At 25.3% G+C, this 14,000-nt stretch overlaps 2 protein-coding genes across 3 annotated transcripts; one reads left to right on the top strand and one right to left on the bottom strand.

The window, feature by feature from the left end:
- Positions 1-2,009: 2,009 nt before the first annotated feature.
- Positions 2,010-6,804, bottom strand: LOC124946525 (REST corepressor 2). 2 transcript variants are annotated; one of them, XM_047487302.1, is made up of 10 exons: positions 6,547-6,804; positions 5,949-6,017; positions 5,717-5,791; positions 5,431-5,645; positions 5,095-5,277; positions 4,113-4,223; positions 3,415-3,503; positions 2,977-3,151; positions 2,511-2,825; positions 2,010-2,440 (listed from the first exon to the last, which is right to left on the bottom strand). In XM_047487302.1, the coding sequence occupies exons 1-10, from the start codon at positions 6,647-6,649 to the stop codon at positions 2,357-2,359; spliced, it is 1,419 nt and encodes a 472-aa protein (XP_047343258.1). In that variant the 5' UTR covers positions 6,650-6,804; the 3' UTR covers positions 2,010-2,356. The 2 variants fall into 2 exon arrangements, with proteins under 2 accessions (XP_047343258.1, XP_047343259.1); XM_047487303.1 differs by lacking the exon at positions 4,113-4,223.
- Positions 6,805-7,806: 1,002 nt separating this feature from the next.
- Positions 7,807-13,540, top strand: LOC124947159 (diphthine--ammonia ligase). The gene is made up of 13 exons (XM_047488922.1): positions 7,807-7,891; positions 8,555-8,753; positions 8,936-9,120; positions 9,209-9,282; positions 9,384-9,564; positions 9,800-9,891; positions 10,256-10,346; positions 10,427-10,601; positions 10,691-10,858; positions 10,962-11,263; positions 11,340-11,667; positions 11,734-11,835; positions 11,930-13,540. The coding sequence occupies exons 2-13, from the start codon at positions 8,639-8,641 to the stop codon at positions 12,232-12,234; spliced, it is 2,118 nt and encodes a 705-aa protein (XP_047344878.1). The 5' UTR covers positions 7,807-7,891; positions 8,555-8,638; the 3' UTR covers positions 12,235-13,540.
- The last annotated feature ends 460 nt before the right edge of the window (positions 13,541-14,000 follow it).

A 14,000-nucleotide genomic window follows, 5' to 3' on the forward strand; every position in this document is an offset into this window, starting at 1 on the left:
AATAAATTAAATCAATAATTTGTTTCCATCATATAATTAATTTTTAAAACGACTAAAAATACAACTATTAAATAATCAAAAAAACTATCGTAAATTGAAATTGTAATAATTGATAGATTTATAATACTGACACTAATTATAGACGAAATATAATAGAACTTGTAATAAATGGGAATAACAAAAATATTTTTTGTTCCAAGCCAATATGTAAAGTGAATCTTTTTAGTCGAATAAAATACATAGTTTATATTTAATAATGTTGAATAAATATATATCTGTACAACACTTACAGATATATAAACGTATATACATTTATAAGCTTATAATACTATAAATTTATATTTATATATACACTATACTACATTAATCACATAAGATGTTATTCAAAAAATATTTAATAATGAGAAATACATAAAATGCATCTATTTCTTTTTTTTTTTAATTTAACTTCTCCTGTTAATATATATATATAATGTATAAATGATTTTAAAGATCTGCACATTCATGCGTAATCTAAAAAATTTACTTATAAGGAACATTTCTATTATTACAATATATCTATATAAATATTTCTACAAAATTCTTATTAAAGCATATCATATTTATGCTGTTGAATTCTGTAATATATACTATAAAATAAAATAAAAAAGATTGAAATGAATAGCACACAGATGCATACTCAAAAATATAGCAAACTATTATACATTTAATAGCACAGAACCTTATTATAGAAATCTGAGTACATGCAAATACACTACTATTTTTCAAAATGTATTACATTGTCAAGTTTACAGAATTATTTCTTATAATAAATGATTAATTATGAATTAATGGAATTTGTTTTAAATATATATTTTATAGATCTGTTTTATATATGAGTTTATATATGATTACAAAGTAATATTTTGAAAATATCTTTGCACATATTAAAATTGTTTACAAATAAGATTTGTATTACTTTAACTGACTACAATTAGAGCGTCAAAAGATATTCAAATTACTAAAATGCTGTTATAGATAATGTTTAGTCTTTATATATAGCATTTAAAGATTACAGTCATTGTTTGATAATTTATTCAAATAAAAGCATATATTCACTGTACACTTGACACGTCTCTCTCATTGATATGTTCAATTATATTCCTTGATGAGGCTTGTCTGTAATTAATAACATTCAATACTACTAACAAAGCATATTTAATTAGTTATTTAAGAATGATTTCTTTTGCAAATGTTTTTTGCAAATATGCATACTTTTTATGTATTATTATTACAAAGTGCATTAATATTAAAAATATTGATACTTGTTGAATAGGTTGTTAAATAATATAATTACAGATATTATTACAAATAAGTAAATGTGATTACAATATATAAAATTATCGCTAAATTATAATTACGATTAATTCTGTTAACGAAATCAGAAATATAAATCATTAGAATTTTATATTTCTATTATATATAATAAGTATATTGCGATTTTATAAAATTAATAATAAATCTGCCATTATAATGCAATGCGCATACTTTTTACAAGACTTTTTAAATTGTCTTAAGAAGTACATAATAAATGAATCTTCATAATCACTTTAAATAATTTAAAAATGATAATTCTATTTTTCAATTATTCTGTCATAATAAAACAATATCTTTTGATATAATTTCAGTATTAAATAACAATCATTTCACGAAAAAAATTATTTACATAATTTCTCAATTAAAAATGAAATATTGTCATTAATATCTTTGTTGTTAATTTTGTTACTAATTTATATCATTTTTCTGTTTTATTCGGTATAAATTAAAAATTACTTCTAATGTAAAAAAAAGTGATTTACATAATTTTAATAATACCTTCGTATCTATAGCAAAATCAAACACACATATAGAAATACATTTTATGATAATTGTAATTTATATAATTTTTTTCATTGCATAACATATGTGTACTTATTAAAATTAATTTTATATCATATTGGCAGAGATCATAACTTTTTATATTTATTATGTTAAGTATAAATCATTTTATGGTAATCTATACCAATAAAAACTTTTACAGATTGAAAAAATAAATTCATTCATTTATGAAATGTTTACGAATTAATAAAGTTTGCAAAGTCATAATATTTAAAATACCTTTGATTTAGTAACTGACCCGCAAATATATTTTTAATATTTGCATGTGTACTAATGTGCATATGTATATTCTTTTATATATGCACCTATAATTATTAACAAAAAGTACATGTAAAATCAAAAAATTAATCCAAACAAGTATCTTTTCTATGTATTAACGTCGACTTTCAGAAATCCTGAAATTAGCTTTGTCACATTTGGTATTTAGTAGAATCATTCGTTATTTTGCAGTTTGTCCTAAACCGCTTGATGTTTTCGCTTTTTGTGATGACTCTGCCACTTCATTTGGTTGGTCGACATCCATCTGTAACAAATATAAAGTTTTAACCACGTATATAAATCAACCAATAACTAATATAAGAAAAATATATTACCTTTTCTTCTTTATCATCATCAATTAGTATCGGACCATTCTCAGCTTCATATTCTTTTAGAACGGCATCTAAATTGTACCTTCGTCGATAATTTACAAAGAATGACCGTAAATGTGCTTCTGTTTTAGTACCAATTACATCAGCAATTGCAGAGAAATCTTTGCCGTATTTTCTAACTCCTTGAACAGCTAACAGTAATTCATCATTCGTCCATCGTGCATTTATACGACTAGATACTTCTGGTGGTCGTAAATCGTCTATTCCATCAGTTGTCTTACGTTTTAAAGCACTTACTTGTTGCTTGTTTGACTGTATCTGTTATTAAAAAAAATAGAAAGACAAATTTCAAGGCATTAGTTTGATAGGATCAATTATAAATATCGATTTTTCAACAACAAAAATACATATAGAAAAAATGTATCCACACGATGTATTGCAATTTTATTATTTTTATAAGGGGACATACTTGACGTTTTAGGCTAACAATCTCTGTGTCGATAGCTTGTAAGCTGTTGTTAGCTTGATTTGGTTGACCAGCCAATGCTGCCAAGTCATCATGATTTACAACCAATCCGCGAGGTGGTTTTCTTTTGTTTGTACGACCTGGCATAGAACTTAGAGGTCTTGCTACACCAGTACGCCTACATCATGAAGATAATAATATTGAAGGGAATATATTTTAACAGTGTAAAACGTAATAAGTATATTAATGACAAATTTATTCTAATCTGCACATAATATAAATAAATATAATATGTATATAATCACGATAATCTATTTCGTATATATTCCTTTATAAGATTTTTCTATATAAAAGTTATATATCGTAAAGTGCCATATGATTGCATCAATTATTGCTTGCTATTATGCAGTGATATATTTATTTTTACTTGCATTCACTGACCTCCAGTGCAGATAGCAGCTATGACACGCGTGTCCCTTCGGAGTCGCACGTACACTATTGCAAGCGACGCCACAGTTGCTACACGAGCCCTACAACATATAATGCCCTTTTAAAAAACAAATTTTTATCATCTCCTATCACCCTTCCCTTTATCTATTCTTGAGTACATACATTAGCTTGTGACTGAGAGTTAAATAAGAATAAATGTATATAAATGAAGCTATTATAGTTTTGGCACAATTTCTAGTGTTTAAAAAAAGATATTCTTCTAAACTTTAATAAATCAAATTTTGTTGTTATTAACAGTCACAAATCATTGTGTGTAATTTTACACTTATAATTCATAATGTATATTTTTTGTGTCCATGGAATGGAGACACAAAACATAAATACTATGACAAATATATCTTCTGATAATTTTGATTAAATGATTTTGATTATAAATTATGCTCAAAATACATATTCATAGATATTGTTGAACTTTTGAAATTTTTGTATTTACATCCTCAGTAAGGTTTCAGCCTATCAATTCTAAAGGGATAGATGCAATACAACATTTTGATATTTAATTTTGATCATGTCTCGTTAAATTCTTTGTGTGCAATACGGTATAATATGTACTACAATATGAGACATAACATAGCAAAGATAATAAGCTGCTTATGCTATGAAAGCAGGGTAAGGTTTAGGCTGAGTACCTGAACCTGAGGGGCGTTTTCCGAGTCGGATGGGGCCTTAGCGTCAGTGCTTTGGCTTCCTGGCACAGCTTGGTTCTTTCCACGACGTATTCCGCGGTGGATCGTCCATTTCTGGAACGTTCCACATTTACGTTCATAAACGACTGAACGTTATTTTAAACCATAACTTAACGTTTATACGTCAAATAATGGATAAGCTTTTTGTAATGCATATAAGTATAGTTATATTATCGTACAGTGACACTTGATCGAAACAAGTATAGTTAAACTTTTTAAATATTTATATTTTCTTTAATTGTAATTATCCTATATGATCACATCTAATTCACTTCAATATAGAATTAAAATATTTATTTTTATGATCCTTCCAGGACACAAATTAGTTCTTTTTTTTTGGTTTTGTCCACGTAGAACAAGTAACGTGTGGATACATTTTTAGAGTATCTATTTTTAGCATTGCACATTTCAGCTAACAGCAAACAATATTCATAATACAGAAAATGTGCTACTTCAATTGCCTGCATTACGTAATATATCAAAAACAAAAACTAAAAATTCTTTAAATTGCATGTTTGTAGCAGTGTGTTGCATGCATAATGGTGCAAATATATTACTTATATATACTAATCATTAAGCTGATATTTTTGAATGTGTAAATTTACTTGCAACAATCGCTTACGTTTTACAAAATATAATATAGACTTCTAAGTATAATCAGCAATTAATTTTACCATTAAACATAATTTTATTAAGTGGTAAATATATTCTGTTTCATAAATTTTCATTAATATAATTAATGTGTCATAAATATCTCACATTCAAAAAATCTATTATAAATTAGCAAAATTTCAATTGCTACATCACATAGAAATTACAATTACTTTTCAATTGAAAATGAATACAACTTATCTATTATACAAAACTTTAAGTTGTTTCTCTATGATTCATGCATTCATTCATTAAAAAAAAAGATATATCTTACTTTTTCTTCAGATTCGCTGTCTGTATTTGAGCCTAACTCACTTCCATTCTCGCTGCCATTTTCCCCTTCTTTTCCACCACTTGTTAATTTTCTTGCCTGTCTATCCATCAATGATGTCCTAGTTCTTGTCTTTTTCCAACTATAGTAATATTTTACAAGACTGGCAATTGACTTATCAGGCAACTGAAAATTATTGAGTACATTTTAATTTTATATAATTTAATTAATTTAATTTTTATTAAACTTAATTTTTTATAAAATAAATAAAAATTTTATTTCTTCAGTGTCAAATAAATTATTTTAACATTTAATCGTAAATTATATCACATAACTTACCATTTGTCGAATACGGTGAAAACTCTTCCCATGAAACTGAAATGCTTGTTCGAATAACACCTTATCTTCAACAGTCCATTCATCAGGAAATGGTGTAAAATTTGCTAAATCTAATACTGCACGTTCTAAATTATGTTTATGCCAAAATAACATTCCCAAAGCCTGCTCACCATTATACCCATATTTTTCTTTTGCTAATATTATATATTCATCCACTAAAAACAATACATTATAAAGTTATATTAAATAAAGATAATACTCTCTTAAAACAAACTATAACACTTACATTTTTGATCTGGTATATCAGTCGTAGGAGACCAAACCAGTAAAGCTCTATCAGGGCATTGATCTAGTCTGCGTTCTAAAACAGATTTTCAATATAAGATTTCTTTTCACTATACAAAGAAATATTATATGTAATAACAAATTTCAAACATTCAGTCAACATTAATTCTAATTAATGACATTTCATTAAAATATTAAATTATATATAATAAATTTTTCAGTTATAAGTTTACCGTTGATAGGAACAAATTCTGGTACTATAACTTGGAAGTCTCTGCCAACACGTATTTTCTCAGCTGGAACTTTAAAATATATTCATTCTTAATTTTTGAAGATATGATAACAATATATATATATATATATATATATATATATATATATATATATATATAAATTATATGGTATATAATATATATATATATATATATATATATAAATTATATGGTATTAATAAAAATTGCTCAATAATATATGTATATAAAAATGCAAATAAATACTAATAAAACTTCTAACTAAAGGTTAAACTTAACTAGGTGTTAAGATATTGATATTACATTACACATAAAAATCTTTTATCAGAAGTATAAAAATACTTTTGAATATAAATCATTTATGTACTCTTTTAATACTATTAAAACTATTTAAGACGAATTAAATGAAGCGCGCTGTTTAAAGATCCTTTACGATTTTCGTATTGGATCAATAAATGAGCAGATATAATTTTCGATGTAGACATCATATTTTTAAATTATATGTTTTTAATATATCACATTTATAAACATCCAACATCAGTGGTTTCAATGTATATTTTGTAATATGTAAAATGAATACCTCCGTCTTCTTCACTTGAAGATTCCGTCTGTCCATTAGGGCTGGGACCTCTTGATCTTCGACCATTTCTAACATTTTCTGAGTTGCGTTCTGCTAAAACCATTTTCACTTAAAGAATGTTCAAAGTTATAGCAAATAATTCAACTATAATTGATTTATTAAAACTTAATTCCGTTGAAACTTGAAATGCAAACCACAGCTTGCAGATACACGGTGCTCAATAAAGTTTGTGATGTGCTCCGTGCTACCGTAGCGAAAGTAAAATGGCCGTTATTGCCAAATGATTTGATTGGTTCACGAATTATGCAGTAAAGATGGCAATCCATTCGATGAACAAATTTTTAAATTTATAGAATATTATTATTTCAGTTTAAAACATATTAATATAATATTTGTTTTAAATAATGTAATGTTGTTATAAAAACTATACAATTCAAATGAATTTTATAGATAAAAAATGAAATTAATTATGGAGAAGTGTCACTTCTGAACACATTACATACATAAAAATATAATACTAATAACAATATTTATGTATATAGTATTCATATATAAAATTTTGAAAATTAATTAATATAAATAATTTTTTAACATTATATGTGTTTTGTACATTATAAATGATATGTGTGTATGTGCACGCGCGCATGTGTGGTGTGAGTATATTAATTGTAACATTTATTACACTATGGTTTATATCTTTTTTATATTTTCATTTGTGTATATGTATATATATTATAAAATTTTAATTTTATTCATATATATAAATATATCTGCTAATATATATGTATGTATACATATATAGTCCATATAAAAGATTTAGTAATTTGATTTTGGTATATAGCTTTTGTATAAAATAAATTTGTCTTTCTATATTCTTTTTAATTTTTGTTTATAAACTATTTCTTACATATATATTTAAAATAAATTTATTAATAAATAAAATTTTTGTAATAAATATAATTCATGACAGGCTACATCAAAATAGTTAGAAGTAAAGTAAGAAGTATATTACTTCGATTCTCGTGTCTGTCTGGTATATTGATGATGTCACTAGCTACGGTTGTACGAATTACACTTATGAATTTCTGGGTTGTAATGTTTGTTTCTTTGACATAATTATGCAAGTTTTATTAAAAACAATACATTATGTACTTAAGTGTAACTCGTATCTTACTTAATTTTATTACATTAAACATAATAAATATATATACGCATTATTATTAGACAATTTCATATAACCTCAATTAACGTGATTTAAGTTCTATCGCTTAGTGGCGCCACTATTCAGTATTCGCAGTCTCAAATAGACTTTGCCGTGTAAGGGTCTTTCGTCGTCAATTTTAACGTAAATATTACATTTATTAAGAATTATGTATTTATTTTAGCGTGAATAAGATTCAAATTAATGTATTTACTCTTATAGTCATTTGTCATACAGCGACACTCTATAATATTTACTACGTACTTGAGATCGGCATTAACCAAAAATGTCTCAATAAGTACTGTTATTAATGTTTATCACAGATTTACTGTGATACGTTATCAGAATTATGAGCTATTTGGTTTTCACATACCATCATAATATCTTGTATTACGAAACAGTTTATAAATTTTTCAATATTCTGCAATGAATTTTTACAAAAAAGAAAGTGACATTTTTTTACCATAACAGTTGTTGCATATATTAATAACATTAAATTGAATATTATGTGCATATTTTCTTATTTTATATAATCAAAACTATTTTACTTACGTGAAATAGTTTCCTATTTGTTATATATTAATATAGTATTATGGTAAATGTATTAATATGTATTCGAAATATAATTCTAATCTAAATATAATGATGTTCTTATAGATACATTTAGGACTAAAAACTATTTATGCATTAAAGAAATATTATATACTTATGACAAATTTAAAATATTAAATTTTTGCTTTATAAAATAAAAGTAAAATTTATTTAGATTTGAGTTTTTTGATCAACATATTCAATTTTTTATTACAGATGATCGAGTAAAATAAATTGATATTTAATTTGATAAGCGATTTTTAAAATCTTTCAAAGACTTATATAGCATATATATAAAATATGAAGGTAGTAGCATTATTAAGTGGCGGTAAAGACTCTTGTTTTAATATGATGCAATGTATTGCTGCTGGTCATGATGTTGTAGCTATAGCTAATTTATACCCTGTTGGAAAAGGTAATACATATGTTAATTTTATAGAAAATAATGAAAAAAATAAAAGATATCAATGAAGAAAAAAATAATATAATATTATATAATATTTAATTTTATTAAGTAATATAATATTTGTGATAATTATTTTTAAACCATTATTAAAATATTTTATACATTAATAAAAATATGCAATTTGTTTTCAGATGAATTAGATTCTTTTATGTTTCAAACAGTAGGACATCAAGGTGTTGATTATATTGCTGAAGCTATGGGTTTACCAATATATCGTGAACCAACGTTTGGTAGATCAAAAATGCAAGAAAAACTTTATTATCCAACTGAAGATGATGAAGTTGAAGATCTCTTTCGGCTTTTAAATAAAGTAAAAGTAAGTAAATCTTTTAAGATAATATTTTTATTTCTAAATGTATTGATTATATCTTTATACATGAATATATTATATATTGTTTTTGCAGAAACAAGAAAATATAGAAGGTGTGTCCAGCGGAGCTGTTCTTAGTGATTATCAGCGAATTCGTGTGGAAAATGTGTAATTATTGAATACCAATACTGTTAAATTCCAAATAACTTACATTATAATTTATAATGTTATATAAAAAATTGATAATGATAATGAAAATAAATTATTAGGTGTAGCCGTCTAGGACTTATTTCTCTATCATATTTATGGCGACGAGAACAAGAGGATTTGTTAAAAGAGATGATAGAAAATTCAATAAATGCAGTTATAATCAAAGTGGCAGCTTTAGGTCTGGAGCCAAGACATTTGGGTAAATCTATCTTGGAATTGCAATCTCACTTTGCCAAAATAGTGAGTTTAGTATCTCAGTAATTAATTAATGCTAACAATTTCTAATTAATTTACTTATTAATTTTAAGTAGATTAAGTAGATTAAGTAGTTTAAGTAGATTAAGTTGGATTTAGTTCAACATTTTACATGTAATACTTATTATAATTGTGTATATATATTAGAAAGTAAGTAGTCTTTAAATATATAAATTAAGAATTAAATTATAATTGTTTTTTAATTAATTTATAATTGCAGAAAGAAAAGTATGGTGTGAATGTATGTGGGGAAGGAGGAGAATATGAAACTTTTACATTGGACTGTCCATTATTTAGCAAAAGTATCATAATGTAAGTATTATATGAATACATACTATAATATATGTATATAATCTATATATTATAATCTCAATTATCTTTGTTGTACATGTTTACAAGATATTTATGCTAAACATATATTTTTTTCTAATGGAATTCAATTTTTTTGAGTACAAAAGTTAATGATCTTAATCATTGAATATAAACATAAAACATCCTAAATGTTTTAAATTCGTAGTAATCGGAATTATAAGACAAAAAATCTTTCAATAAATGTGTAAAAAGTTGATAAAGATAATGGAGGTTATAAAATTAGATGTATTTCTATATATAGTTTTTAATTATATTATATAGATTTTAACAATCTATCATGTAAATAAAACTTTCTTCATAATAGAGATAAATATGAAAGTGTAGTACATTCAAATGATGATATAGCACCTGTTGGATATCTTAATTTTAAGAAAATACATCTACGAGATAAAAATGTAAGTTAAAGAATATTTTAAATATTTGTATATTAAGACTGAAATAGTTTGGTGCTTTAAATAAATGAGGAAATTTACAGAATGGTTTAGACATGTTATCACTACGAGAGCGCCTTAAAACTGTTTCGGTTAAAACTCCATATGACTACATTTCTGAAGTTGTTGGACCAGAATTGCAAGATGGGTGTAATTTATCTGAAGACGAAACTGACGAACAAGCATGTGACGAACATAATATGAAAGCTTCTAATTCTGGTAGAATTATTTATAATGTATAGCTGATTCAATAATTCTTTTTATTACATATGATATAATTATAATATGTATATACACACACATTGTAGGCCATTTTAATCCCCCAAGTCCAGTACAAGTCTTATATGAAGAAGAGGATTATCCAGACATACCAGTTATTAACAAAAATCAAACGGGTTGGTTTTGGTTTGGTGGTATAGCAGGAAAACAGTCAGATGCAAAATCTGCAATGAAAGAAGCTCTGGAAAAATTAAGCAGTAGGTAAAATTTACGATTTTTTGAATATTTTCTTTTGCTATCTTTAGTTTTACGTAATATTTCATAATTTCTTTTAACATTTTAAATATGCTGAATACTTAGGTCTAGTCAAAAAAGAAAATCTTCAAATATCTGATATTGTTGCTGTAACATTATATATAAAGGATATGACAAATTATGCCTCTATAAATGAAGTATACACATCTTGGTTGAACAAAACAAATCCACCAGTTCGTGTATGCATAGAATGTCCATTAAATATACATGTTATACTTGATGCTATAGCTTATAAAGAGATACAAGACTGTAGTGATAAAAAGATACATAAACGGCATACAATGCATGTTCAAAGTATTAGCCATTGGGCTCCTGCTAATATTGGTCCTTATTCTCAAGCTGTTCGCGTAAGTATATTTTTTATAAAAGTAAAAACATGGTTAATATATTAAAATAAGCTTTTTTCACGAAAATGGTCATCAGGTGGGTGATATCATATCAGTTGCTGGACAAATACCTTTGGTGCCTGGTAGTATGACTCTTCTTGACTTGAACATAAAAAGGCAGTGCCGTCTGACATTAAGGCATATAGATCGCATTGTTAAAGCTATGGATGCAAATACGCAGCTTAGAGATATTGTACAGGGAATTTGTTTTTTAACTCATCCGAGTTATATACCAGATGCGCGTAAAGAATGGGAAAAACGAACTAATAATGCAATTGTAGATTATATTGTTGTTCCACATCTCCCACGAGATGCTCAAGTTGAATGGTGTGTGTGGGCACATAGGGATAATAATAGATTTGAGTGTAAGTAAAACAAAAGTTTGTAACAAGAAGATAAATGTTTAAATTATATTTTTACTTAAATTATAGATGAAGAAACAGGAAAATGTGTTGGTAATTTTAAAGTTGCTATAAGGCGAAGATGGAATTATGAAAATAATGTTTCTGCAATTGTATGCTACTTATCAACAGGTACTGTGAAAAATTATAATCATATATCATAATGATAAAATATTTTATTCATATTCTAGTAAAAGTTTTCACATTACTTTTAATTTATGGAAAGGTTCATCCAATTCTACTGGCAATTTAGCAGCAGAGACAAACTTGCTTTCTACGGAATTGACTACAGCAGAATTAACAGAAGCATTCGAATATCTTTTATGTAAATTAACAAAAGGGACACAAACTATTAATCCTACGTGTAATTTGCGAATTTTCTACAAAGTTGGTTCCTCACCTGGTCCAAATTTTGTTCATAATGTTTTGTCACAATTTTCAACGCGAAATTTGGTTAGCACTATTATACCAGCAACTCATCTTCATAATTTTAGCACTTTCTTATCTATATGTGGTATTAGGCATGAGTAAATCTTCTCGGCACTCTATATCGTCAATTAATTGTGAAAATTAAGATACATGTTTAGATTAAATGCTACCAAAGACCTGAATTTGGAATTTTTACAGGAATTTCTTTGTCACTTAAGTTTTCATTTATCAAGAAAATGAAATTATTAAATCAAACTGAAACAAAGAAAATGAGGTCATTGGCAATTGTATAGATTTTTGCTACTGTGTTATATATTATTGATGCTAATTAATTTTACGCTACCAATATAATTTATATAAGTAAAATTATTTTCATTTTATAAAACATTTCTTTATCTTTTAGTCGTTTTTTCAATCAATATCTGGCAACAATTAATGTTATCTAATATTCTGGCTAGTCAACGGGATAAAGTGCAATTTTTAACTGAACATATCCCGTTAGTGTAAGTGTTCTAAACGATGCAATGCATATTATGTAAATTTGTAATTTTATTCATGTGCCATGTCTCGATTTTTGTGGAAGGTGTTTTTTTATTTTCGCTATGTGCGGAGTGTTACATGTGTGAATTTTGCAAAAAAAATTATTAAAATACGCATATCCATTTTGCAGTAAACTCGAAATTAACAAATTAAAAAAACAATATATATTAGAAATATTTAAGAAGGCTATTTTGCCTGTTTTATTAATTTAAGTAATATATAGTTTTGTTTTTAATATTGAAATAGAAATGCACGAAGCAGCATGTAATTACAATTATGTCAGAAATGTACTTTACTCTGAATATGCTGCCTGAACTGCTTCCAGCATATTATCAGCAGGTGTTTATAATATAAAGATGGAACTTTTATGAATATTATGTAATATATATTACTCATGAAAAGTATTGAACAGATTTGCAATATATGACTACATAATAATTATGTTTCAAGGGCATAATATTGTACAGAGATACAAAACATTGAAGTAAAAATCACAACTGTATGTATTGTTATGCAACGATATATCAATGTGTATATTTTGCGACTCGGACACTCTTTGAATGGTTTTTACCATCATCTTTGATTTGATTTGTACATATTGCAAAATAGTATAAGATATCCTTGTAATCTATTGTAACATAAAATTAGTTTCAATTGAAAACATCAGTTATTGATTATAAAGTATATAAATATAAAGTATACAAATCTTTTCATAGAGAAAAAACTCGGCACATCATTTACAACATGGATATTATATTATAAATATGTAAAAAGAATGTTTACATACATTCAATAATTGCAACATAATACTAACTCAAGGTTACTGCAAAAGGAAAATAAAGAAAATGATATATATTTTTAAAAAAAATGTATATAATTTACCATCGTGATATAGTTTCCTTTTCCCATTTATAAAAGATAATTTCAGTTCCAACAATTTTGGTATTAAATAATATAGGTATTAATGATTACAATATTAACTTGATTCTTTGTAATAAACATATGTATTTATCAATTATTAACATAAAATAACAAAATTATAATGATGTATCTCACAATAGCACCTTATAATTTCAAAATTAAAATGCTGATATTGCATATTAGAAAACTAAGTTTAATGACTACATACAGTCTATGAAAATTAATTTTTAATAATATAATTTATAATTGTATTAATCATAAAAAATATTTTCAAAATATATATCTATTTATAAAATCTAAAATTCCTAACCGAATAATTAAATAAGAATAATTCTTGCAATTTTACACAGAAAATTATTATATCTTATAATGTGCTTATTTGTTGATTATGGGCAACATGCTTGAAT

This window comes from Vespa velutina, chromosome 2 (assembly GCF_912470025.1).
Source record: "Vespa velutina chromosome 2, iVesVel2.1, whole genome shotgun sequence".
NCBI lineage: Eukaryota > Metazoa > Arthropoda > Insecta > Hymenoptera > Vespidae > Vespa > Vespa velutina.

Bases quoted from the DNA above. Each gene is read 5' to 3' on its own strand.
- LOC124946525 (XM_047487302.1), bottom strand. From the start codon at position 6,649: ATGGTTTTAGCAGAACGCAACTCAGAAAATGTTAGAAATGGTCGAAGA. The intron at 5,792-5,948 runs GTAAACTTATAA...AATCTGTTTTAG, and splicing joins AGAATTTGTTCCTATCAACG to AACGCAGACTAGATCAATGC. The intron at 2,826-2,976 runs GTATGTCCCCTT...TTTTAATAACAG, and splicing joins TTGTTAGCCTAAAACGTCAA to ATACAGTCAAACAAGCAACA.
- LOC124947159 (XM_047488922.1), top strand. From the start codon at position 8,639: ATGAAGGTAGTAGCATTATTAAGTGGCGGTAAAGACTCTTGTTTTAAT. The intron at 9,283-9,383 runs GTAATTATTGAA...ATAAATTATTAG, and splicing joins CGAATTCGTGTGGAAAATGT to GTGTAGCCGTCTAGGACTTA. The intron at 10,602-10,690 runs GTAGAATTATTT...CACACATTGTAG, and splicing joins TATGAAAGCTTCTAATTCTG to GCCATTTTAATCCCCCAAGT.